The 24141-nt window shown below is 46.7% G+C and overlaps 1 protein-coding gene across 18 annotated transcripts in view; it reads right to left on the reverse strand.

Annotated features, from left to right (window-relative positions):
- Window positions 1–1133: 1133 nt before the first annotated feature.
- The window catches only part of NPIPB2 (nuclear pore complex interacting protein family member B2), a 60726-nt gene continuing 37718 nt past the window's right edge, over window positions 1134–24141 (reverse strand). For 7 of the 18 annotated variants that reach the window (XM_063598378.1, XM_055099506.2, XM_055099508.2 and 4 more), the window contains 7 exons: window positions 22795–22908; window positions 12270–12398; window positions 8528–8627; window positions 8220–8364; window positions 4075–4135; window positions 3930–3965; window positions 1134–2572 (listed from right to left, as the gene is read on the reverse strand). In XM_063598378.1, coding sequence (XP_063454448.1) covers window positions 1274–2572; window positions 3930–3965; window positions 4075–4135; window positions 8220–8364; window positions 8528–8627; window positions 12270–12398; window positions 22795–22863 — 1839 coding nt within the window. In that variant the 5' untranslated portion in view covers window positions 22864–22908 and the 3' untranslated portion in view covers window positions 1134–1273. Of the gene's footprint in view, window positions 2573–3929; window positions 3966–4074; window positions 4136–8219; window positions 8365–8527; window positions 8628–12269; window positions 12399–15915; window positions 16547–16570; window positions 16675–16715; window positions 16848–19572; window positions 20435–22794; window positions 22909–24141 lie in introns of those variants that run through there. The other 11 variants (XM_063598379.1, XM_055099514.2, XM_055099513.2 and 8 more) reach the window with 7 other exon arrangements.

Consider the following 24141-nt stretch of genomic DNA (forward strand, 5'->3'; position numbering starts at 1 on the left):
TCCTGGCAAGAGGAGGGCCAGGAGAGAGCTTCACCCACCTGCTGTCCTGCCCATGTGACATCCGCAGGTGCTGCCATGGCCACGACTGTTGTTACACTCGAGCTGAGGAGGCCAGCTGCAGCCCCAAGACAGAGCGCTACTCCTGGCAGTGCGTCAATCAGAGCGTCCTGTGCGGTGAGTCCCCAGCAGCACCATGCCACCCACCCCGAGTATCCCCTGGGCACCCTGGCATAGCCAGATGACTTCCGTGCCCCTGTTGCAATAACCACTGCTTCCAAGTCTCTATAGACCACCCCTTGGGTATATCTAATGTAAGTGATATTTATTTTATTTATTTTTTGAGCCAGAGTCTCGCTCTGTCACCCAGGCTAGAGTGTGCTGATGTGATCTTGGCTCACTACAACCTCTGCCTCCTGGGTTCAAGCGATTCTCATGCCTCAGCCTCCCAAGTGGCTAGGACTACAGGCATGCACCATCACGCCCAGCTAATTTTTGTATTTTTTTTCAGTAGAGGTGGGGTTTCACCAAGTTGGCCGGGCTGGTCTCAAACTCCCCACCTCAAGTGCTCTGCCCGCCTCGGCCTCCCAAAGTGCTGGGATTACAGGCATGAGCCGTGGTGTCTGGCCCTAATGTGAGTGATCTTTAACACTGAGCACTTGAAAAAGAAAACCCCGAAGAAACCTAATTATTTGATGTCTGGACGACAAGGAAGAAGATAGAAATGGCATCAGATAATAAACAGTGTAAATGTTTATCAGAAAGGGGCTGGTGGTCAGGACAAGTAGGAGGATCGCTTGAGTCCAGGAGTGCATCTCTACAAAAAAGTTAAAGGATTTTTTAACATTGGCCAGGCGTGGTGGCACACATCTGTGATCCCAGCTACTTGGGAGGCTGAGGCAGGAGGATTGCTTGAAGCCCAGGAGGTTGAGGCTGCAGTGAGCTGTGATCAAGCCACTGCACTCCAGCCTGGGTGACACAGCAAAATCCAGTCTCAAAAAATAATAATAATAATATTTTACATAACCAACCACTTCTAAAGATTAAAAAAAACCCCATGATTAAAAACCTCAGGTCCCTCAGGCAATCATACCAGATATCGAAACAAAGCAATAACATAAGGACTGCAGTATATATTTTATTTTTATATTATTTATTTATTCTTTGTTAGTTTGTTTTTGGAGTGTGGGTTTTGTTTTGTTTTTTGATTTTTTTATTTTGTTCTACTCAGTTTCATTCTTATTGCTCAGGCTTGAGTGCAATGGCCTGTTCTCAGCTAACTCAACCTCCGCCTCTTGGGTTTGCGTGATGATGGTTCCACGTCATCGGCCCTCCGCCTCTTGGGTTTGGATGATGATGGGTCCACGTCATCGGCCCTCCGCCTCTTGGGTTTGCGTGATGATGGGTCCACGTCATCGGCCCTCCGCCTCTTGGCTTTGGATGATGATGGGTCCACGTCATCGGCCCTCCGCCTCTTGGGTTTGCGTGATGATGGGTCCACGTCATCGGCCCTCTGCCTCTTGGGTTTGCGTGATGATGGTTCCACGTCACCGACCCTCCGCCTCTTGGGTTCCGGTGATGATGGTTCCACGTCAGCGGCCCTCGGCCTCTTGGGTTTGGGTGGTTTTTCTGCCTCAGCCTCCTGAGTAGCTAAGGGAGATGTCTTGAGATTATCATCCGCTGAGGGTGGAGCTGAGGGTGGAGCTGAGGGTGGAGGTGAGGGTGGAGCTGAGGGTGGAGGTGAGGGTGGAGCTGAGGGTGGAGCTGAGGGTGGAGGTGAGGGTGGAGCTGAGGGTGGAGGTGAGGGTGGAGCTGAGGGTGGAGCTGAGGGTGGAGGTGAGGGTGGAGCTGAGGGTGGAGGTGAGGGTGGAGCTGAGGGTGGAGGTGAGGGTGGAGCTGAGGGTGGAGCTGAGGGTGGAGGTGAGGGTGGAGCTGAGGGTGGAGCTGAGGGTGGAGGTGAGGGTGGAGCTGAGGGTGGAGGTGAGGGTGGAGCTGAGGGTGGAGGTGAGGGTGGAGGTGAGGGTGGAGCTGAGGGTGGAGGTGAGGGTGGAAGGGGAGTGGTCAGACACTCGGGAGGTGTCTTGAGATTATCATCCGCTGAGGGTGGAGGGGGATAGAGCAGACACTTGGCAGGCATGTTGAGATTATCATCCGCTGAGGGTGGAGCTGAGGGTGGAGCTGAGGGTGGAGGTGAGGGTGGAAGGGGAGTGATGAGACACTCGGGAGGTGTCTTGAGATTATCATCCGCTGAGGGTGGAGGGGGATAGAGCAGACACTTGGCAGGCATGTTGAGATTATCATCCGCTGAGGGTGGAGCTGAGGGTGGAGCTGAGGGTGGAAGAGGAGTGACGAGACACTCAGGAGGCGTCTTGAGATTATCATCCGCTGAGGGTGGAAGGGGATGGAGTGGACACTCGGGAGGTGTCTTGAGGCTCAGGGTGTTATGAGTTATAGAACTTTGTTGAGTTGGAGGAGGTGGCTGGTGGCCCATCCTGTTTTTTAAAGTTTCAGCTGTGAGGTAGGGCCAGTGGGGCAATCCTGAAGAATGACGATGCTCCGCTGCCGCCATTCTGACCTGTAGGGACAAAGGAGGGAATGCTTTCACACATATCCATTTGATGGACAAAATTACCGCCACCAACACAGTCTGCACCTTCTGTTGCTGGTGATAGATTTTTGCACCTTTCCATCCTCCAGGTTTCAAAATAGCAGTATCAGTGTCATAATATCACCCTTCCACTGAGTACTGCCGACAGCTGGGGCGTAAAGAAAAGTCATTGGGACACACTGTTGTCTCCACATGCCACTGTGTCTGTCTGCAAATGTAGGCAGGCTGGGGTCCTGCCCCAGGGAAGACAGAGTCATAACAGAGTAATAAAGAAGCATGTTTGAGACACAGGAGTGTCTATGTCTATCCTCATTCCTCCCTCACAGCCATCACCAGAGCATGTTTCTTGCACCAGGTCAACAGACAGTAAGAGACAGTAAGAGAGGCATGAAAAGCCCATTGTCCACACATGTTGCAGCTTCTTTTTGGAGAATGTTTTCCAGGCCTTTTATGTTCTGTCTCTGATTCTCAGAACTCTGCAAGGTCAGTGTGACCACCCTGCTCCAAATCTAAGAAAACAGAGGTTTCCAGAGGAAGGAGAAATTGTGCCCAGGGTCACACAGCTTGCAAGAGGCAGAGTGGAAGTTGATTCCAGCTCTGCCTGCAGGACCCTCTCATTTCCCCTCTGTTTCCCTTCTTGACAAAGGATCTTGTTCACTCTGGAGGTGCCACCCATGAGAACAAAGAGCTCTGGAGAGATGTGGATTCCTGAAGAGCTGCAGGGGAACTGGGAGAGGGTTTTCTGACAGAACAATCTTATCTCAAGAAGTCAGTTAGGCATGGCTATAATATTTCTTTTCACTCCCAGGTAATACCAAATTGTAAGTGCACTAAAACATGAAGAATACTTTTGTCCATGGAAAAATGAGGTGGGAATTCTAAACAAAGCAAGTTTTAAAACTGTGTTTCACTTCAAGTGTACAAGTCCCATCACGTGTAATAGGACTCGGCAGCTTTTGAAGGTACAGAGGCCACACAAGAACCAGCTTAGCTGAGCATCATTTAAGGCCTTCATTTGGAATTGTGCCTGTGGGTAATAAGTTACATTCACTCTTCACTAATTTACAGTCAGGGCCCATTTGCTATTACAAATACGGGACCTCTGACACTTAGAATATTAGATCAGGGGCCCCACTGGGTGGGGATGAAAGTGTTTTTGCACAACATGGTTACCAACAGGGATGGGACTGTGATGCTTGTAGGCAGCCTTTCTCTCTGCCATCTCCCTCTGCAGGGCTTGAGCACAGAGCTGTAGGGAGAAAAATGTATCCAGGTCCGGACCTGGCAGACTATGTCCAAAAGCAAGGAAAACAAGCAAACTTACCCAGTTGCAAAGAGGCTTTCTTGCAGAAGGGGGGATCTGAAAAAGCCAACACATGAGAAATTGAATGTTGAGAGAGTCTAAGGGCTGTGGCATCATCTGCATCAGCACTGAACTATCCTGCAACTGCGGGGAGGAAGCTCCTTACTTTGCATTTGTGGTAGTCCTCTGCCCGCCGCCACAACTCTTGCGCAGGTTGAAACATTTTCCTATGGATTACAATCACTTTCATCAGATAAAGCACCACTTTCAGGATGATTTTAAATAATCTGCCATATTTCTGTTATCCTCACAACTGTACCCTTACACAATCTATCTATACCTAGAAAACGTATTTCAGATGGCTATAAGAGTACAGTCTGAGCCGGTCACGGTGGCTGACGCCTGTAATCCCAGCACTCTGGGAGGGCGAGGCGGATGGATCACGAGGTCAGGAGATTGAGACCATTGTGGCTAATATGGTGAAACCCCTTCTCTACTAAAAATACAAAAAATTAGCCAGGCGTGGTGGCAGGCACCTGTAATCCCAGCTACTCGGGAGGCTGAGGCAGGGGAATCACTTGAACCTGGGAGGCGGAGGTTGCAGTGAGCCAAGATCACGTCATTGCACTCCAGCCTGGGTGACACAGCGAGACTCCATCTCAGAAAAACAAAAACAAAAACAAAAAAACTGTACAGTCTGATCCAAACTGTTGCTATATTGATTCCTCCTCTTGCTTACTGCCTGCTGACTTCTGAGATGATAGTTTCCTTCCCCATTCTCAGTATATCCCTAATTCATCCTTCATTGAGCATCTTTTATCATAAAGCTGTATTCTCTTTGTATTAATATCCTTACCATGTTTCACAGGGCAGAAACAGCTGGGCTTATAAACAGGCATAGTCCTTTTGAAGGATGTGGTTGATCCTACAACAACACACTTTCCTAAGGATGACAACAACTCACCCCACCCCTAGAATGGCTGGTATGAACCGAGTTTCCACACAGTCTAGCTGGCAATGGGGTCAGGAGACGTTTTGCTACTTCACATCTTTTGGTCACTGGTAAATATTAAGGTACTTTGTTTTCTGTTTTGTGAACTCTCTCTCTCTCTCACGATATGTCTTCTGACCATTTGTTTCTATTTCTGCATTTACTGAGTCTAAACATTGTACAAAGGTTAAAAACAACACTCCAATGGGCGTTTCCCAGGAGGGTGGGGTTCAGTTTCTGAACTCACTTGTAGGTGTGTATTTCTTTCATATCCAATTTCCCATTTTCCTCTGCCTCTGATACCTACCTCTCCTTTTCTGCATGCTCACATTCTTTCATGCTTAGTTTCCTCAGATTAGAAGGGAGAGAAATGCACACACATGATCCACCAGCCCGTGTGGGATTCCCTCTGCCCTTCTGGCATCTGAAGGCTGGGATTCAAAGATCCCCCCTGCAACCTTTCCACAAATGAACCAACTGATTCTCACAACCGAAGGGAGAATTGACACCTCCCATTGAGGGACAAAAAAAAGTCACACTCTGGCCTGCTGGCAAGTCACCTGTCATTTCCAGCTCATCTTCATAGTTCCATAGTTAGTCCTATTCTTTAGTAAATATAAAGACTATTAAAAGCTTCTATGAGGTGCACTATGTGTGTTTCTGGGGTCAGTCTTGTGCTTGACACAGCGAAAGCTCATTTTAGTTCAGTGTGAAAAACCAGACCTCACCAATTCATCACAACTAACTCCATCGGAAGCAGAGGATTGCTCCTCATCTGACTCCTCCTGTGTGAGACCTGATTCTCAGTCAGAGGCTGATGCTGGAACTGAGACCATCAGCCATAGAGAGATCCTTCCAGAATATGGTGTCATTAACCCCGCAGTTCACTACTGCACTTTGCCATGATTCAGGACTGGAACTCTTGTCATCGACTTTAAAGATCCTGGTTGACAGAAAAGGCAATCTGAATGCTGGGCGCATCTATTGAATTACAAATGATCGGAATGGCTCCTAAGTCAGGGTGTTATGTCCTGAAAATAGGTGACAACGGCAAACCATCCACCCTGGTGTTGACTGACTTTAACAAGGTTCAGTTCACAGAGATTGAGGGCAGAAAAAGGAAACGGCCTAAAAAGGGTAAGTTTGCTGTGTTGCCCTCACACCACTTGATTCATGGTCCTGATCCTAAGGATCTCACCTGATACTTGGTTTTATAGGAAGGATGTGTAAAATTCCCAGAACGCTAGGAAACAGGGACGAAAACACTTCAAAGAGAAAGTTAATCAACTTGTTTCTGACCACAGGGCATCCTTCAGCACATGCTGTCTGGAGTGGCCTCAAACAAGGAGTGTGTGGTGAGGTGCTGAGAATGCAATGAGAGCAGGGTCCTGTCCCCATGCTACAGAAGCTCACAGTTTAATGCAAATGAGAAGCCAGTGAGGACATCACTGCTCCTTCTGTGCACTTGGGAACTAGAAACACAAAACCTGACTCTGGAGGGAAGCTAAGGAAGCATTCTACTCTTGAGTTGACATAAGTGCATCTGAAGCTTCTGATCTCCGATGAGAACAATGGGGGACACCCAACAGAATATAAAACCCATGATTGAATACATCAAATTGCTAACATGGCAGTAAACAGACATGAGGTGAAGATGGAGAAGAAGGAAACCCAGGACGAAAGTCAGCCTCGCATTTGGAACCCATTTCCCTGAGTTTCATTGCTGAATTCCAGAAGGAACTACTGAGATGCAAAGAAGCACAGCAGCTTTTGCACACATGCGTGGGATTAGATGGAAAACAAGTGGATTGAGGGTCTGCCAATGAAAGCGACCCATACTGAAGTCCACTGGCTCTGGTTGAGACCCAGAAGAGTCATGCATCAGAATAGAGGTGGACAGGAAATACCCTGGCCTTTGTAGGGACTGAGCCTGCACCGACGACCTCAATTGCAGCCTGTATGGAGGACCCCTGACCATCCCTCAGAAGTAGACTCCCATCTCTTCTGCAGCAAGATAACATGCTACTAGGCCTCAATTCATTGCTAAATATTTTTTAACAAGTATCTCACATTTAACAAAAAAAGATCAGTCATATGGCAGCAAAATACAATGTAATATGACCAAAACATGAAAGACTGTGAAAATGAATCTGGAGGTGACCCAAGCATTGAATTCAACAATCCAGGCTGGGTGTGGTGGCTCACACTGGGAGGCTGAGGTAGGCAGATCACCTGAGGTCAGGAGTTCAAGACTAGCCTGGCCAACATGGTGAACCCCTGTCTCTACTAAAATTACAAAAATTGGGCTGGGCACGGTGGCTCACGCCTGTAATCCCAGCACATTGGGAGGCCGAGGTGTGCGGATCATGACGTCAGGAGTTCTAGACCAGCTTGGCCAATATGGTGAAACCCCGCCTCTACTAAAAACACAAAAATTATCCGGGCATGGTGGCATATGCCTGTAGTCCCAGCTACGCAAGAGGCTGAGGGATAAGAATCGCTTGAACCTGGGAGGTGGAGGTTGCAGCGAGCCAAGATCATGCCACTGCACTCTAGCCTGGGTGACAGAGTGAGACTCTGTCTCAAAAAAAAAAAAAAAAAAAAAAAAAAAATTGGCCAAATGTGGTGGCACACACCTGTAATCCAAGCTACTCAGGAAGCTGAGGCAGAATTGCTTCAAACTGGGAGGCAGAGGTTGCAGTGAGCCAAGATTGCACCATAGCACTCCAGCCTGGGCGACAGAGCGAAACTCTATCTCAAAATTAAAAAAAAAAAAAGGCTGGCTGTGGTGGCTCACGCCTCTAATCCCAGCACTTTGGGAGGCTGAGGCAGGTGGATTACCTGAGGTCAGAAGTTCGAGACCAGCCTGGACAACATGGTGAAACCCCATCTCTAGTAAAAATACAAAAATTAGCTGGGCGTGGTGGTGGGCACCTGTAATCCCAGCTACTTGGGAGGCTGAGGCAGGAGAATCGCTTGAACCCAAAAGGCAGTGAGCTGAGATTGTGCCATTGCACTACAGCCTGGGCAACAACAGCAAAGCTCCATCTCCGGAAAAAAAAAAAAAAAAAAAAGAGAGAGAAAGGAAAACCAATGCCAGTACTAGCAACTCTTCTTCCCCCGAAAAAATGACAAACAAGAATGCAGGAAGGGAAAGGAATTATACAGCTTAAACTAATGAAGCAGAAAGGACAAACTCAATTTTGAACCCACTGAATTTGCCACAAATATTGTAGAAAATATTCTCAAGGACTTTACAGTTGTCTACTTTGATTGGCACATGGTTCATACAACAGTATTTGTGTCAAGGCACATCTTACTGTTTTTTGGCGGTCTTCCTCTTTCCATTGATTTTGTCATGATGGTTGATTTTCGTTGTCACCTTCATCTTATGGATTTTAGCTCGAACTTTTCTTTTCACATGTCTCCGTAGAGTAATGACGTCTTTCCGGCCAATTTTATTTCCTGGAAAGGAAGAAACTCTTTTCTTTGTGTGCATACAAATGGACCTCAGCCCTTGGTGAGAGTGAGGAGAGGAGAAGGTGAGAAACCTGAGGGCAAGAAGCTGTTCTTTCCCTTTCCAGGGCAAACTCATTTCCACACTATGGGGACTCCAACAGAGCCATACCTTCCTGTCTACAGCGGTGGGACTTCCAGGCTCTCTGCTGTACATCTGTGGATCCATCATGTCCATTTTCAGACTGGAAGATAGTCTTCAGGAAAGACAACTAGGAAATAATAATATAAGAATGACGGCTGGGCACGGTGGCTCATGCGTATAATCCCAGTACTTTGGGAGGCCGAGGCAGGTGGATCACGGGGTCAGGAGTTCAAGACCAGCCTGGCCAAGATGGTGAAACCCTGTCTCTACTAAAAATACAAAAATTAGCCGGGCATGGCAGCGGGCGCCTGTAATCCGAGCTACTCGGGAGGCTGAGGCAGAGAACCGTTTAAAGCTGGGAGGCGGAGGTTGCAGTGAGCTGAGATCACACCACTGCACTCCAGCCTGAGCGACAGAATGAGACTCTGTCACACACACACACACACACACACACACACACACACACACAAGAATGACATGAGGCTGGCACGGTGGCTCACTCCTGTAATCCTAGCACTTTGGGAGGCCGAGGCAGGTGGATCACCTGAGGTCGGGAGTTTGAGACCAGCCTCACCATCATGGACAAACGCTGTCTCTGCTAAAAATACAAAATTAGCCAGGCATGGTGGTGCATGCCTGTAATCCCAGCTAGTCAGGAGGCTGAGGCAGGAGAATCACTTGAACCCAGCAGGAAAATGTTGTGGTGAGCTGAGATTGTGCCATTGCACTCCAACCTGGGCAACAAACAAAATTGAAACTCTGTCTCAAAAAAAAAAAAAAAAAAAAAAAAAAAAAAAAGGCCAGGTGCGGTAGCTCACGCCTGTAATCCCAGCACTTTGGGAGGCTGAGGCAGGTGAATCACAAGGTCAAGAGATGGAGACCATCCTGGGCAACATGGTGAAACCCCATCTCTACTAAAAATACAAAAATTAGCTGAGCATGGTGATGCACGCCTGTAGTCCCAGCTACTTGGGAGGCTGAGGCAAGAGAACTGCTTGAACTCAGGAGGCAGAGGTTGCAGTGAGCCAAGATCCCACCACTGCACTCCAGCCTGGTGACAGAGTGAGACTCCATCTCAAAAAAAAAAAAAAAAAAAAAAAAAATGACATGAATAGACTTCACACAACGGAACTGTACACTTCAACACGGTTAGATGGTAATTATCATCTTATAAGTATTTTACCACAGGTTAACATGTTTCACAACTTGAAAAGGAAGTAATTACCTTCAGCTCTCTGAGTTCTAGAATTTGTAACATTTCACCCCCTGCTCCTTCCTGATCTGCACTGGAACATCTTCCTTCTGTCCCTGCTCTACTCAGAGTTCACTTTGCCTTCCCTCACATCAGCTTCGTTGAGGCTGGTTTGAACTTAACGCAAAACATTCTCACTAATGACTGAATTCCCACCAAGATTTCCATATTATCACAGTATGCTTTTAATCTTTGAAGATATTAAATATTTGTTCTCATCATAGCTAAAATGCAATGCAAATCCCATCTCAGATGTGGGTCAGATACCTATGAATCTCCTGAGGTAGTCATTGAAATGACTTTTTTCTTGAGACGGAGTGTCACTCTCAACCATGCTGAAGTGCAGTGGCGCTACCTTGGCTCACGGCAACCTCCACCTCCCAGATTCAAGCGATTCTTGTGCCTCGGCCTCCCAAGTAGCTGGGATTACAGGTGCCTGCTACCATGCCTGGCTAATTTTTGTCTTTTTAGTAGAGATGGGGTTTCACCATGTTGGCCCATCTGGTCTTGAACTCCTGACCTCAAGTGATCCATCTGCCTCAGCCTCCCAAAGTGCTGGGATTACAGGCATGAGCCACCACACCTGGCCTGAAATAATATCTTTCAAATTCTTTGTAGAATTTGTTTTTTCCTGATTTCTGCACATAGGATAAAAAAAAAAAATCAGGTACTAGGATTTCAAGAGAAGCAATGGGTAATCTAAAAAGATGAAAAGAGCAACCACGTCAATCCCACAGCTACTGCTAGATTTCATAGGAAAGGTAGCTGGCCCAGTTTGGAGCTAGGAGAAATGTCAAACACATGAAGAAATGAGAAGCAAAGAAATGCCATCATGCATGAATGCTTCATGGCACCAATGATGTCCCTGCTTAGGAGGTAATGGTATAGATGACTAGATGACAACGACAAAGATGAGAGGTGAGAAGTTGTCCAAGTCCAACAGCTCAACTGAACTTTCCTAAATGGAATTGTTAAAAAGTGGTAAATTTAAAAACTTCCCCTGGCTCACGTGGTGGCTCACGCTTGTAATCCCAGCACTTTGGGAGGCTGAGGCGGGTGGATCATTTGAGGTCGGGTTTTCAGACTAGCCTGGCCAACATGGTAAAACCCCGACTCTACTAAAAATACAAAAATTAGCTGGGCATGGTGGTGGGCACCTGTAATCCCAGCTACTTGAGAGGCTGAGGCAGGGGAATCACTTGAAGCCAGGAGGTGGAGGTTGCAGTGAGCCGAGGTCACACCATTATACTCCAGCCTGGGCAACAGAGGGAGACTCGTCTTGGGGGTGAGAAAAGAAAAAAAAAAAAAAGCTTCCTCCAATTTATACCGAAAATTCTCTGTTCTGGACTAAGTGGCATAGAGAATGTTAAATGTGCCTAGATATCTTCATAACTCATATATTTTCTGTTTTCTACATATCTTGAAAGGCAGTGCCAAATGACGTGTAATTATCTAGGTGGTAAAACTGAAACATACTTCCTCTTCCCTTGAATATAAAAAAGCATTGTGGTATTAGTACTTTTATCTTGGATCATTGTTCAGAAGGAGGTTCAGCCCCCAGACGACCACATTTTTACTGTCATGAATGGCAAGACAAAATGTAGAGCTCAACTTCCCCAAAGGAAAAAAGGCTCAAAAGACAAATTATGGCACAACTTAGCAGCCAAATTCTTACCAAGTACAGACTTTTGACATACTGATCTCTCTCCAGTTGCAAGTGGGAACATGCACTTTGAATGATGTCATTCAAAATTACCCTGCCCAGACACACTTTTCATTGCTTCTCTTGGAGGGCAGTTCTAAGAGATTCTCTGGGGTTTTCTCTGCATCATGAGACGCAGTGCAGTTCTGCCCTTCACCTTCCGGCAATTTGTCACCTCGTCCCTATGACCTCAGAGGAACTTTGTCTCAGGCCAATTGTTTGTTCCTTGGGCTCTTTCATTTCCCCTAAAAATCATCTGCTGCCCCTCTAAAGGGCCTACATCTCCATCTATCTCCCTCTCCCCTCAGAAGAGGGTGCTCTTTAAGCATCAACCATCCAGCCCTTCTAGCAGTCTCATTTTTCAGCTGGTTCCCATGTTTATGCCTGTTCTATGTTTTTCTTTTCCTGTTAAGCTGTCTGTTGTCAGCTCATTTCTGCAGTGAATCTTCAGAGAGGAGACTGGAAGCTTTCCTTCCACCCATATGATAGAACTATAAAGCAGAAGAGTTTAGAAAGAATTTCCTATTTAAGTGACAAAACCTCATACTCCATTTGTGACAAATAGCACAAAGGTTAAAAAAACGTATTTTTGACCAAAAGCTCTGTTGACATTCTATTAAACAAACACTGACCTATTTAATTTTCATAATGTAAATGGCAGATATTTTCATAATTCTTATGCTAATAAATCATTTCCCTGATTTTTTGGGTAAAACCACATATTCATAATGAAGTCCAGAAACGTGAATTGTTTTACATAATTTATTCTTATTTGTGATTACAAGTATACCTCTACAGAAAGTTAGTATACTCACCCAAAGGTAAACTGTCCAGAGGGTAATGACAACTTTATAACTTCTCAGAAATTCAATAATGATACCTAACCAAGGACTTCCACCAAAGTCAGTCCCACGATGATGATGGTCAGCCAGAGTATTGATAACCTGGAATAATAATAGTTGAAATAATGAAAAGGTCAATGACACTGACAATATTTCACTCAGAAAGAATCATCCTTAGAAACCGTCAACCTCCTCCAAAAGGTAACCACATCCCTCAGATATCACCGTGGGATTCCACTGCTACAAAAAAGAACAGAAGTTAGAAGTCACATGTTTTTCAGATGGCTGGTAGTGTTTTTAGGCATTGCAAATGTGGGGTGTTGTCTTTGTTGGTATAAAGCAGGGATATCCAATCTTTTGACTTCCCTGCCTATATTAAAAGAAGCAAAGTTGTCTTGAGCCACACATAACATACACTAACACTAACAATAGCTGATGATCTAAAAAAAACCTCTTTTTTTTTTGAGACAGAGTTCCGCTCCACTCAGTCGCCCAGGCTGGAGTGCAGTGGTGCAATCTCGGCTCACTGCAACCTCCAGCTCCTGGGCTCAAGCCATTCTCCTCCCTCAGCCTCCCGAGTAGCTGAGATTACAGGTCTCTGCCACCATGCCCGACTAATTTTTGTATTTTTAGTAGAGATGAGGTTTCACCATGTTGGACAGTCTGGCCTTGAACTCCTGACAGGCGATCTGCCTGCCTCGGCTTCCCAAAGTGCTGGGATTACAGGTGTGAGCCACCGTGCCCGGCCATTTTTTTGTTTTTGTTTTGGTTTGTTGTTTTTGAGATGGGGTCTCACTCTGTCACCCAGGCTGGAGTGCAGTGGTGTGCTCTCGGCTCACTGCAACCTCTGCCTCTCAGGTTCAAGTGATTCTCCTGCCTCAGCCTCCTGAGTAGCTGGGAGTACAGGTGCCTGACAGTGCACTCAGCAAATTTTTGTATTTTCTGTGGAGATGGGGTTTTGCCATGTTGGCCAGGGTGGTCTCGAACTCCTGACCTCAGGTAATCTGCCCTCCTCAGCCTCCCAAAGTGCTGGGATTACAGGCATGAGCCACTGTACCTGGCCAAAATCTCCTAACGTTTTAAGAAAGTTTACAAATTTGTGTTGAACTGCATTCAAAACTGTCCTGGGCCACATGCAGCCCGTCACTCATGGCTAAGACAAGCTAAGTATAAAGTAATTATCTTATCTTTTCTTTTTTGTTTTGAGACAAAGTTTTGCTCTGTCACCCAGGCTAGATTGCAGTGGCATGATCTCAGCTCACTGCAACCTCCGCCTCCCGGGTTCAAGCGATTCTCCTGCCTCAGCTACTGAGTAACTGGAATTACAGGCGCCTGCCACCACGCTCGGCTAATTTTTGTATTTTTAGTAGAAACAGGGTTTCACCATCTTGGCCAGGCTGGTCTCCAACTCCTGACCTCATGATCCACCTGCCTCGGCCTCCCAAAGTCCTGGGAATACAGGTGTGAGCCACTGCACCTGGCCAGTAGTTATCTTTTCTTTAAAGTTATTTACTTGTTTTTTAAATTGATGTATAGCATTGGATGCATTTATTATATATCACATGGTAAAAGAATCCCTCTAAATAATACTTCTCTCTTGGATTATATGAATCTTTGTCATTTAAATCTCAGCATAAGTAAAAAAAAAAAAACACAATGAAGAGATTACTTCATTCACAAATAAGTATCAAATTTTAGTGCTTAAAAATTAACAAGGTGGGCCGGGCGTGGTGGCTCACGCCTGCAATCCCAGCACTTTGGGAAGCCAAGGTGGGTGGACCACGAGATCAGGAGATTGAGACCATCCTAGCTAACACGGTGAAACCCATCTCTACTAAAAATACAAAAAATTAGCAGGGCATGGTGGCATGTGCCTATAGTTCCAGCTACTTGGGAGGCTGAGGCAGAAGAATCACTTGAACCTGGGAGGCAGAGGTTGCAGTGAGCCGAGATCGCACCACTGCACTTCAGCCTGGGTGACAGAGCGAGACTCTGTCTCAAAAAAAAAAAAAAAAAAAAAAAAAAAAAAAAAAAAAAAAAATTACCAAGGTGGAGATCATGAAAATGGCATGAATAGTGTGGGATTTCTCTAAGATTGTTGATATTAATTCCATTAGACTCTTATGTGAGTGAAGGCGAAGACTTCCCCTGAGTAAGTTCAGACAGCTTGTGATAACATTTCTACATGGATTCCTCAGGATTTAACTATATATTCTTGAAAACATCTCAATTTTAAATGTTTCTTTCAAGATGGTGAATTAAACAGAGATAGCCCTTCAACAGGTTGAACTCAGTATATGCTGAGTCTGAAATGGAAATGATGGAGTTAGAGAACCATACAACAATGGTAATGATTTCAGAAACATGGTGTTGAGCAGAACAAAGCAGACACAAAAGAGTACCTATGGCATGGCATGCATCTGTATACGCGAAATTCCAGAATAAGCAAGCTAACCTATGATAAGAAAGAGACTGGCTGGGAAGAGTGAGAGTTCACTTTCTGGGGTGACATAATAGTGTAGATCTTGGCTGGGCACGGTGGTTCACGCCTGTAATCCCAACGCTTTGGGAGGCCGAGGCGGGCGGATCACCTGAGGTCGGGAGTTCAAAACCAGCCTGACCAACATGGAGAAACCCTATCTCTACTAAAAATACAAAATTAGCTGGGAGTGGTGGCACATGTCTGTAATCCCAGCCACTCGGGAGGCTGAGGCAGGAGAATCGCTCGAACCTGGGAAGCAGAGGTTGAGGTGAGCTGATATTGCCCCATTGCACTCCAGCCTGGGCAACAAGGGAGAAACTGTCTCAAAAAATAAATAAATAAATAAAATAATGTAGATCTTGAAAGGGGGTTGGTTTATGCTGGTGTATGTACTTTCCAAAGTTAGTAAACTTACACTTAAGGTTATATATTTTGGCCAGGCGCGGTGGCCCACGCCTGTAATCCCAGCACTGGGAGGCTGAGGCAGGCGGATCACGAGGTCAAGAGATGGAGACTATCCTGGGAACATGGTGAAACCCCGTCTCTACTAAAAATATAAAAATTAGCCAGGCGTGGTGGTCTACTAAAAATACAAAAATTAGCCAGGCGTTGTAATCTGAGCTACTCAGGAGGCTGAGGCAGGACAATTGCTTGAACCCCAGAAGCGGAGGTTGCAGTGAGCCGAGATCTTGCCACTGCACTCCAGCCGGGGCGACAGAGTGAGACTCTGTCTAAAAAAAAAAAAAAAAAAAAGTCATCAAACCAGATGACACAAATCAAATGACATTTCACTTTGTTTTGGTCCATTTTGTTTGTTAGAGACAAGAGTGCAGCGGGGCCATCTCGGCTCACTGCAACGTCCAGCTCCTGGGCCCAAGCGATCCTCTCACCTCAGCCTCTCCAGTAACTGGGATAACAGGTACACACCACCAGGCCCAACTAATCTTTTTTGGAATTTTTTGTAGAGATGGGGTTTCGCTATGATGCCCTGGCTAGTCTTCAACTCCTGGACTCAAGTGATCTGCCCACCTCGGCCCCCTAAAGTGCTGGGATTACAGGCCTGAGCTGTGTCATTTCATGCTGCATGACACAGCCCAGTAAAAAGGAAGAAACCCCACGGGTCCAGCGTCTACTCACAGAGATGCACTGATGGCTGATAAATTCCAGCAGGAGCCAAAAGAGGAGCCAAAAGAGCATCCACCGCACCCGCATGTCCTGGTCCTTTCAGGGCGCCCTGAGGCGGCCAGGACAGAGGTGGAGGTGGCTTAGGGAAGGGGGGAGGGAAGGGGACGGGACCGGGCCGGGATCTGAGTTGGGGAGGGGGAGGGGAGGGGGAGGGGAAGGGGAGGGGAAGGGGGGAAGTAAGGGAAGGGAAAGGAGGAGAAGGGGGCTGTTGGGCACCTGGAGGAGGTGGAGGAGGAGGAGGGGAAGAAGAAAGGGGTCTGGGAAAGGATCCGGTTCAAATTAAGTTCTCAAGTGCTGGAGGAAGGTTTAGCTACAGGTCACGGAGAAGATCAGGGAAGCAACAGGACACGCAGGGCAAGGGAGCGTGAGGTTTAGGAGCAATTAGAGGGAGACAAACGTTCTGCTATCCACCAAACCTTCTTCGGTCTGGGCCCTCCCTTAGCAACCCTGGGGCTTTATACTCCCTCTCCACCAATCCCTGATGACCCCGGTGGTGCCTCACAATGGACAATGCCAAGTAGCTCCCGCATCATTCCAATGACCCCTCCCCCATCTCAGTCTTCCACTCTCCTCCCAAGGACAGGTCCTCTCTGGAACCTTCACAAACCTGATTTCTGGTCCTCCCCAACCAGCTCCCTGTCCCTGCTTCTGGGTGCTCCTTCCTTCCTGAGCTCCCAGGGTTCCTCAAGGTCACTTTTGGCGACAAAACATAAAAAATAAATGATGGCAGGATGGCAGGAAGAACCTCATACCCAAGCAGAGTGCCAGGTTTTACAGCCTCCGCTCAGCCATTCATATCCTAAGCAACAAAACATCAGCAGGATGCGGAAGGTCCCGATAGTAAACCATCTCCATCACATCCATGTAGCCATCCGTCCATCAACCTGTATCTCAGGAACAAATGTACATACATTCATTTTAAGCATGCATGGTATATTTACAAAAATTAACCTGACTTATTTTGTTCCAGCAAATCTCAATATATTTGAGAGCAATCAAATCACACAGCATGTTTCTGATCATATAACTGTGCTAGAAGTCAATGATTAAAAGCTAATTCAAAATTATTATTTGCTTGGAAATTCAAAGTGCCCTTATAAGACATAAACATAAGAAAGAATCCAAAATGAAACAAGATTGCCTTTCAACTCAATGATAAGATCATAACATGGCAATAAAATGTCTCCCTCCGGCCTGGGAATTCCTCTTTGTGGCACAAGGTTGTGTGATCTCAAATCACCCCTAACCCACCTAGACATTTTAACATCCGAAACCGAGTGATGATGTCCTTATCTATATCATCTTACTGCCTGTGTGTGTGGACTTTAAATTCTGAACCCAAATGAGGGGGAGAAAACCAAGTTGACTTTCATGATTGACCTCTCAGGGATGTCCAAGGAACCTGTGCATTTCAAGAAACAAAGCTCATCAGCTTCTCTCCTAAGGTATTTGCTCACAATACCCAGAGGGCTTGGCAGCATCATGTGTGATGGGTGGGGAGCTCCAAGCAGGTGGGCAGGACCCAGGGGCCTGGTGACCAGGACAGACCCCCACCGTCCATCACCTTTCCTGGCCCTGTCCTCAGCTAAACTTCCCACAGGCCTTCTGCCCGATCACACAGACTGTGCCCAAACTCTCTCAGGCCTCTGGCAGCTGAAAACCACTGCTTTAAATCCCTTTACCATTTACTATGACATACGGTTATTGTAAACAGGAAATATTCTATTGATGCTACAAATGGAAAGTCAATGCCTTTACCATAAATAGAAAAACAACCCTAAGAAACAAGCAAAACAAAAACAAAACAGGGGCTGGGTGTGATGGCTCATGCCTGTAATCCCAGCACTTTGGGAGGCCGAGGTGGGCGGATCACAAGGTCAGGAGTTCCAGACCAGCCTGGCCAATATGGTGAAACCCTGTCTCTAATAAAATACAAAAATTAGCCGGGTGTGGTGGTGGGCGCCTGTAGTCCCACCTACTTGGGAGGCTGAGGCAGGAGAATAGTTTGAACTCGGGAGGCAGTTTGCAGTGAGCCGAGATTGCACCACTGCACTCCAGCCTAGGCGACAGAGCGAGACTCTGTCTCAAAAACAGCAACAACTACAAACAAACAAAAAACAGGGTTAACAAAACTATGGAATTCAATTCTATTTGTATGCTGCAGCCATGTTCCAGCCCTAGATTTGGTTGGGCATGGTGGCTCACGCCTGTAATCCCAGCACTTTGGGAGGCTGAGGCAGGCAGATCACGAGGTTAGGAGTTCGAGACCAGCCTGACCAACATGGTGAAACCCCGTCTCTACTAAAAATACAAAAATTAGCCAGGCATGGTGGCACATGCCTGTAATCCCAGCTACTCAGAAGGCTGAGGCAGGACAATCCCTTGAACCCGGGAGGCAGAGGTTGCAGTGAGCTGAGATCGCGCCATTGCACTCCAGCCTGGGCAACAAGAGCAAAACTCCGTCTTAAAATAAAAAAAAAAGCCAGGCACGGTGGCTCATGCCTGTAATCCCAGTACTTTGGGAGGCCGAGACGGGTGGATCACAAGGCCAGGAGATCGAGACCATCCTGGCTAACATGGTGAAACCCCGTCTCTACTAAAAATACAAAAAATTAGCTGGCCGTGGTGGTGGGCGCCTGTAATCCCAGCTACTTGGGAGGCCGAGGCAGGAGAATGGCGTGAACCTGGGAGGTGGAGCTGGCAGTGAGCCGAGATCGCGCCACTGCACTCCAGCCTGGGTGACAGAGCAAGACTCTGTCTCAAAAAAAAAAAAAAAAAAAAAAAAAAGAGGCAAAACTAATAGTATAATTTATAAGAAAGGAAGATTAACAAATTGGCTGTGATACTTGGTACATTACCACAAATTTTAAAACATGAAGTGAAGATTTTACCAGAAAACAGCAGAACACCAGTACTGCCTGTGATACAGATGATAAACTAGATTTTTTTTTTTTTTTTTTTTTTTTGGAGATGGAGTCTTGCTCTGTCGCCCAGGTTGGAATGCACTATTGCGGTCTCGGCTCACTGAAACCTCCACCTCCCAGGTTCAAGAGATTCTCCTGCTTTAAGTCCCAAGTAGCTGGGACTATAGGCGCGTGCCACCACACCCAGCTAATTTTTGTAGTTTTAGTAGAGACGGGGGTTTCACGATGTTGCCAGGCTGGTCTCAAACTCCTGACCTCATGTGATCTGCCCACCTCAGCCTCCCAAAGTCCCGGGATTACAGTCATGAGCCACCACACCTGGCCTTAAATTTTTTATAGGCAGAGTGCGGTAGCTCACGCCTGTAATCCCAGCACTTTGGGAGGCTGAGGCGGGTGAATCACCTGAGGTCAGGAGTTTAAGACCAGCCTGACCAACATGGCAAAACCCTGTCTCTACTAAAAATACAAAAATTAGCTGGGCGTGGTGGTGCGCACCTGTAATTCCAGCTACTTGGAAGGCTGAGGCAGGAGAATCGCTTGAACCTGGGAGATGGAGTTTGCAGTAAGCCGAGATGACACAGACTCCGTGTCAAAAGAAAAAAAAAAAACCAAAAAACACAGGAACAGAAAACAAAACAAAACATATACAAAAGAAATAAAATACATTTAGGCCAGATGCTGTTACCTGCTGAAGCCCTCTCTGTTCAAAATGGAGATGAGGAAACCTTGGAGATGTGTTAAAGATATAATAGCCAGCCGGGCGCGGTGGCTCATGCCTGTAATCCTAGCTACTTGGGAGGCTGAGGCAGGAGAATTGCTTGAACCCGGGAGGTGGAGGTTGCGGTGAGCCGAGATCGTACCGTTGCACTCCAGCCTGGGCAATAAAAGCTAAACTCTATCTCAAAAAAAAAAGGTAAAAAATTAGCCAGGCGCAGTGGTGTGTGCCTTTAGTCCTAGCCACTAAGGAGGCTGAGGCTGAGGTGGGGGGATAGTTTTAGCCCAGAAGTTTGAGGCTACTGTGAGCTATGATTGTGCCACTGTACTCCAGCCTGGGCAATGGAGTGAGACCATATCTTTAAGAAAAGCAATGCATAATGAGATACTACTTCATATCCACTAGGATGACTAATACTCAAAAAGAGAATAATAAGTGGTGAGGATATGGAGAAACAGAAACTCTCCCACATTGCCGGTAGGAAAGTAAAATGGGGCCTGCCACTTTGGAAAGCAGTTGGAAAGTTTAATAAAAATGTAAAGATAAATTGATCCAGCAATCTTATTCCTAGGTATCTCTGACTGAGAGGAATGAAAGCATATGTTTACACAAAGTAACATAAACTCGCCTCCTGAGTAGCTGGGATTACTGGCGCTTGCCACCACACCCGGCTAATTTTTGTATTTTTAGTAGAGATGGGGTTTCATCATGTTGGCCAGGCTGGTCTCGAACTCCTGACCTGAGGTGTGATCCACCTGCCTCAATCTCCCAAAGTGCTGGGATTACAGGTGTGACCCACCTTGACCAGCCTAAATTCAACTATTTGAATTATATATATATATATGGTATATATATAAACATATATATAATATATAAAATAAAATTCAATTATATATATTTTAATTAAACAATTTTTTTTGTTCTGATGGGGTCTCACTATGATGCTCAGGCAGGTCTCAAACTCCTGGGCTCAGGATATCCTCCTGCCTCAGCTTCCCAAAGTGCAGGAAGGTGTGAGCCACCATGCCCAGCCAATGGTTGAATGGTGTGTGTGTGTGTACATACGTACATACACATACACATATTTTATTTATTTATTTATTTATTTATTTATTTATTTATTTTTGAGAGACGGAGTCTCGCTCTGTCGCCCAGGCTGGAGTGCAGTGGCGCGATCTTGGCTCACTGCAAGCTCCACCTCCCAGGTTCACGCCATTCTCCTGCCTCAGCCTCCCGAGTAGCTAGGACTACAGGCGCACGATGCCACGCCCAGCTAATTTTTTGTACTTTTAGTAGAGACGGGGTTTCACCATATTAGCCAGGAGGGTCTCAATCTCCTGACCTCGTGATCTGCCTGCCTCGGCCTCCCAAAATGCTGGGATTACAGGTGTGAGCCACCGCTCCTGGCCACATATACATATTTTAAAGAGTGATCTTCATCAGAAATTCTAGATGAAAAAAATAAAAGTAAATATAATTTTTTAAAAAAGGAATAAGGAAATGTTTTCCCAAATGCCTCTGACAAATTACCCCTTGTGATTTATTGGCCCAAGGTGTGGCATGGGGACTGGCTTGCACTGACCGGCTTCGTCCTGGGTTCTGGAAGGGAGCAGCTGGTCATGGAAGCTGGGGCTAGCATCAGTGCCCGTGAAGCATGTGGGCTGTGGGTAGGGACCATCACCTAATCAAAAATCAGGGGATTGCAAGAAGGTGAAAGCGGATACTAGGTGGACAACTACTAAGGTGTCAATTACACCCAAGACTGGCCACTAGATACAGACCACTCGCCCTGCATTCTCCAGCCCGTTATCCACATCCTGTCTCCTACTTCTCTGCCCACTATGGCAAAGGGAGGCAGAGTGGGGGTGGGAAGAGTCACTGCCTAAAACATGGCTTTCCTGCAGGGTGACCAGCTGTCCTGGGACTGAGTGGTTTCCTGGGACATGGGACTGAAGGTGCCAAAACGGGGGAAGTTCCAGGTGAACTGGGAAGGGTTGGTGACCTGGTCACCTCACCAAACAGAAATAAAGAAGCACTCCTAATGAACTGTGGATCCTGTCATCAAGCACCAATGGCTGCTGATACCACAAAGAGACAATTGGTGATTGTGCGTCTGTGAGGAAAGCACGCTCAACACCATTTTTGAAATATTTTTTGGCAAAAAGATTGAACATAAATACAAACAAGTCTGTAGATCCAAGTACCAATTCATAGGAAATACAGACTGTGGAGTGTTTAAAATGGAAACTTACTGGGCGCAGTGGCTCACGCCTGTAATCCCAGCACTTTGGGAGCCCGAGGTGGGTGGATCACCTGAGGTCAGGAGTTCGAGACTAGCCTGGCCAACATGGCGAAACCTCGTCTCTACTAAAAATATAAAAATTAGCCGGGCGTGGTGGCAGGCACCTGTACTCTCAGCTACTTGGGAAGCTGAGGCAGGAGAATCGCTTGAACCCGGGAGGCGGAGGTTGCAGTGAGCCAAGATCGCGCCACTGCACTCCAGCCTGAGCGACAAGAGTGAAACTCTGTCTCAAAAAAAAGAAAAGAAAAGAAATATTAGCTACTTCAGAGGTTTGTTGTGAGCATTGAAAAAGGCAGTGATTTGTTGGGTGTGGTGGCTCATGTCGGTAATCCTAGCACTTCGGGAGGCTGAAGTGGGTGGATTGCTTGAGGCCAGGACTTGGAGACCAGCCTGGGCAACATAGCAAGACACTGTCTCTACAAAAAATTTGAAAATTAGCTGGGTGTGGTGCCTGCCACATGCCTGTAATTCCAGCTTCTTGTAGGGGAGGGGGCTGAGATGGGAGGATTGCTTGAGCCCAGGAGGTCGAGGCTGCTGTGAGCCATGATGCTGTGATCGGGCCACTCTACTCCAGCCTGGGCAACAGAGCTAGACCCTGTCTCAAAAAAAGAAAAAGAGAGAGAAAGGAAGGAAGGAAGGAAAAAAGAGAGTGACTGTCAAAGGCTTTGGTAAGGGCTTAGTAAATGTCAGCCACAGAAGTAATGACAGCAATACTTGCTAAGCCTTTTCTATTTTATTACTGTGCACGTCGGTGATCTCATGCAATCAACTCAGCAACCTTGCAAAATAGGTATCATCATCTCCATTTAAAAGCAAGAAACTGAGGCTTAGGAAGGTGAAGTTGTGTGACCAGCGCTACATAGCTGGTAGGAGGCAAAGCAGATTCCCACCAGGCTCATGTGACTCCAGGGTCCTCCTGAGATGTTAGCCTCAGTGAAGTTTTTAGCCCAGATCTTCATCTCCTCTTGCCAGGATTTCTGCTATTCAAATGCAGCCACAGGAATCTGAGAAGAACCCGGATAACTAAATCAGCAGCAGCTTATTCAGGCGGAGAAAATATACAGCAGCCCTGAGAATGCAGCTTATCTTGCTTTGGGCTTACTTTTGAGTGAGAGGCTCTTTTAGCCAAGCCCTGGCCAGTCTCCTCACTTGAGCCCTGGCTCACCTGAGTCAGCCTCTCAGAGCCTTATGGAGCTGGCTGGACAGCATTGGAAGTAAAGGGCAGCCTTGCTCCCTCTTCTTTAACACCGTTTAGGATTTCTGTGTAGTTACCCAGAGCGACATTGGGTGTCACCTCTGAGTCACTTGAAGCCAGTTTCCCCCAGAGGTTGATGAATGTGGCCTTTCCCCAGAGATTCTGGTTGTCTAAGATCTATCTGCTTTGGAGATACAGTATATTCATTGCCAACACTTGTGCCCCTGACTTAACAGGAATATCTGGTTCTCATTTGTCCTCAAAGAAGAGTGTTCTCTGCAACCACATAAGCCTTGAATTTGTTTTTTAATTATTATTTTTTATTTTTATTTTTTCCCGAGATGGAGTCTCGCTCTGTCACCCAGGCTGCAGTGCAATGGCACGATCTTGGCTCATTGTAGCCACCTCCCGGGTTCAAGGGATTCTCCTGCCTCAGCCTACTGAGTAGCTGGGATTACAGACACCTGCCACCACCCCTGGCTAATTTTTATATTTTTAGTAGTAGTGATAGGGTTTCGTCCTGTTGGCTGGGCTTGTCTTGAACTCCTGACCTCAGGTGATCTGCCCACCTCAGCCTCCCAAGGTGCTGGGATTACAGGCATGAGCCACCGTGCCCAGCCTAATTAATTTTTTTCTAAGAGATAGGGTCTCTTAGACTGGTCTTGAACTCATGGGCTCAAGCAATCCTCTTGCTGCAGCCCCCCAAAATGCTGAGGTTATAGGCCTGAACCACCATGCCCGCTAAGCCTTGAATTTGAAGATGGGCTTCATGCCTGATGACTTTGCAAATGACTTCTCTTCTGAGGAAAGGAGGATGCTAACATAAGGACGAGAGAGAGTTTATGCAAAGTCCCTACCAACTCAGAGCCCTTTTCTCCCAGTGTTCTTTGCACTCTGCCCACACATCTGTTTCCAAGCCTGGCTGTGAATAACAGCGAACAACTTGGGGGCCAGGACTCTTTTCTACCGCTCCCTCCCTCCTCTCATCCTCCCTTCCTTCTCCCTTCCAGCCCATAAATATTTACCAAGTAGAGATCATGTG

Source organism: Pan paniscus, chromosome 18, assembly GCF_029289425.2.
Source record: "Pan paniscus chromosome 18, NHGRI_mPanPan1-v2.0_pri, whole genome shotgun sequence".
NCBI lineage: Eukaryota > Metazoa > Chordata > Mammalia > Primates > Hominidae > Pan > Pan paniscus.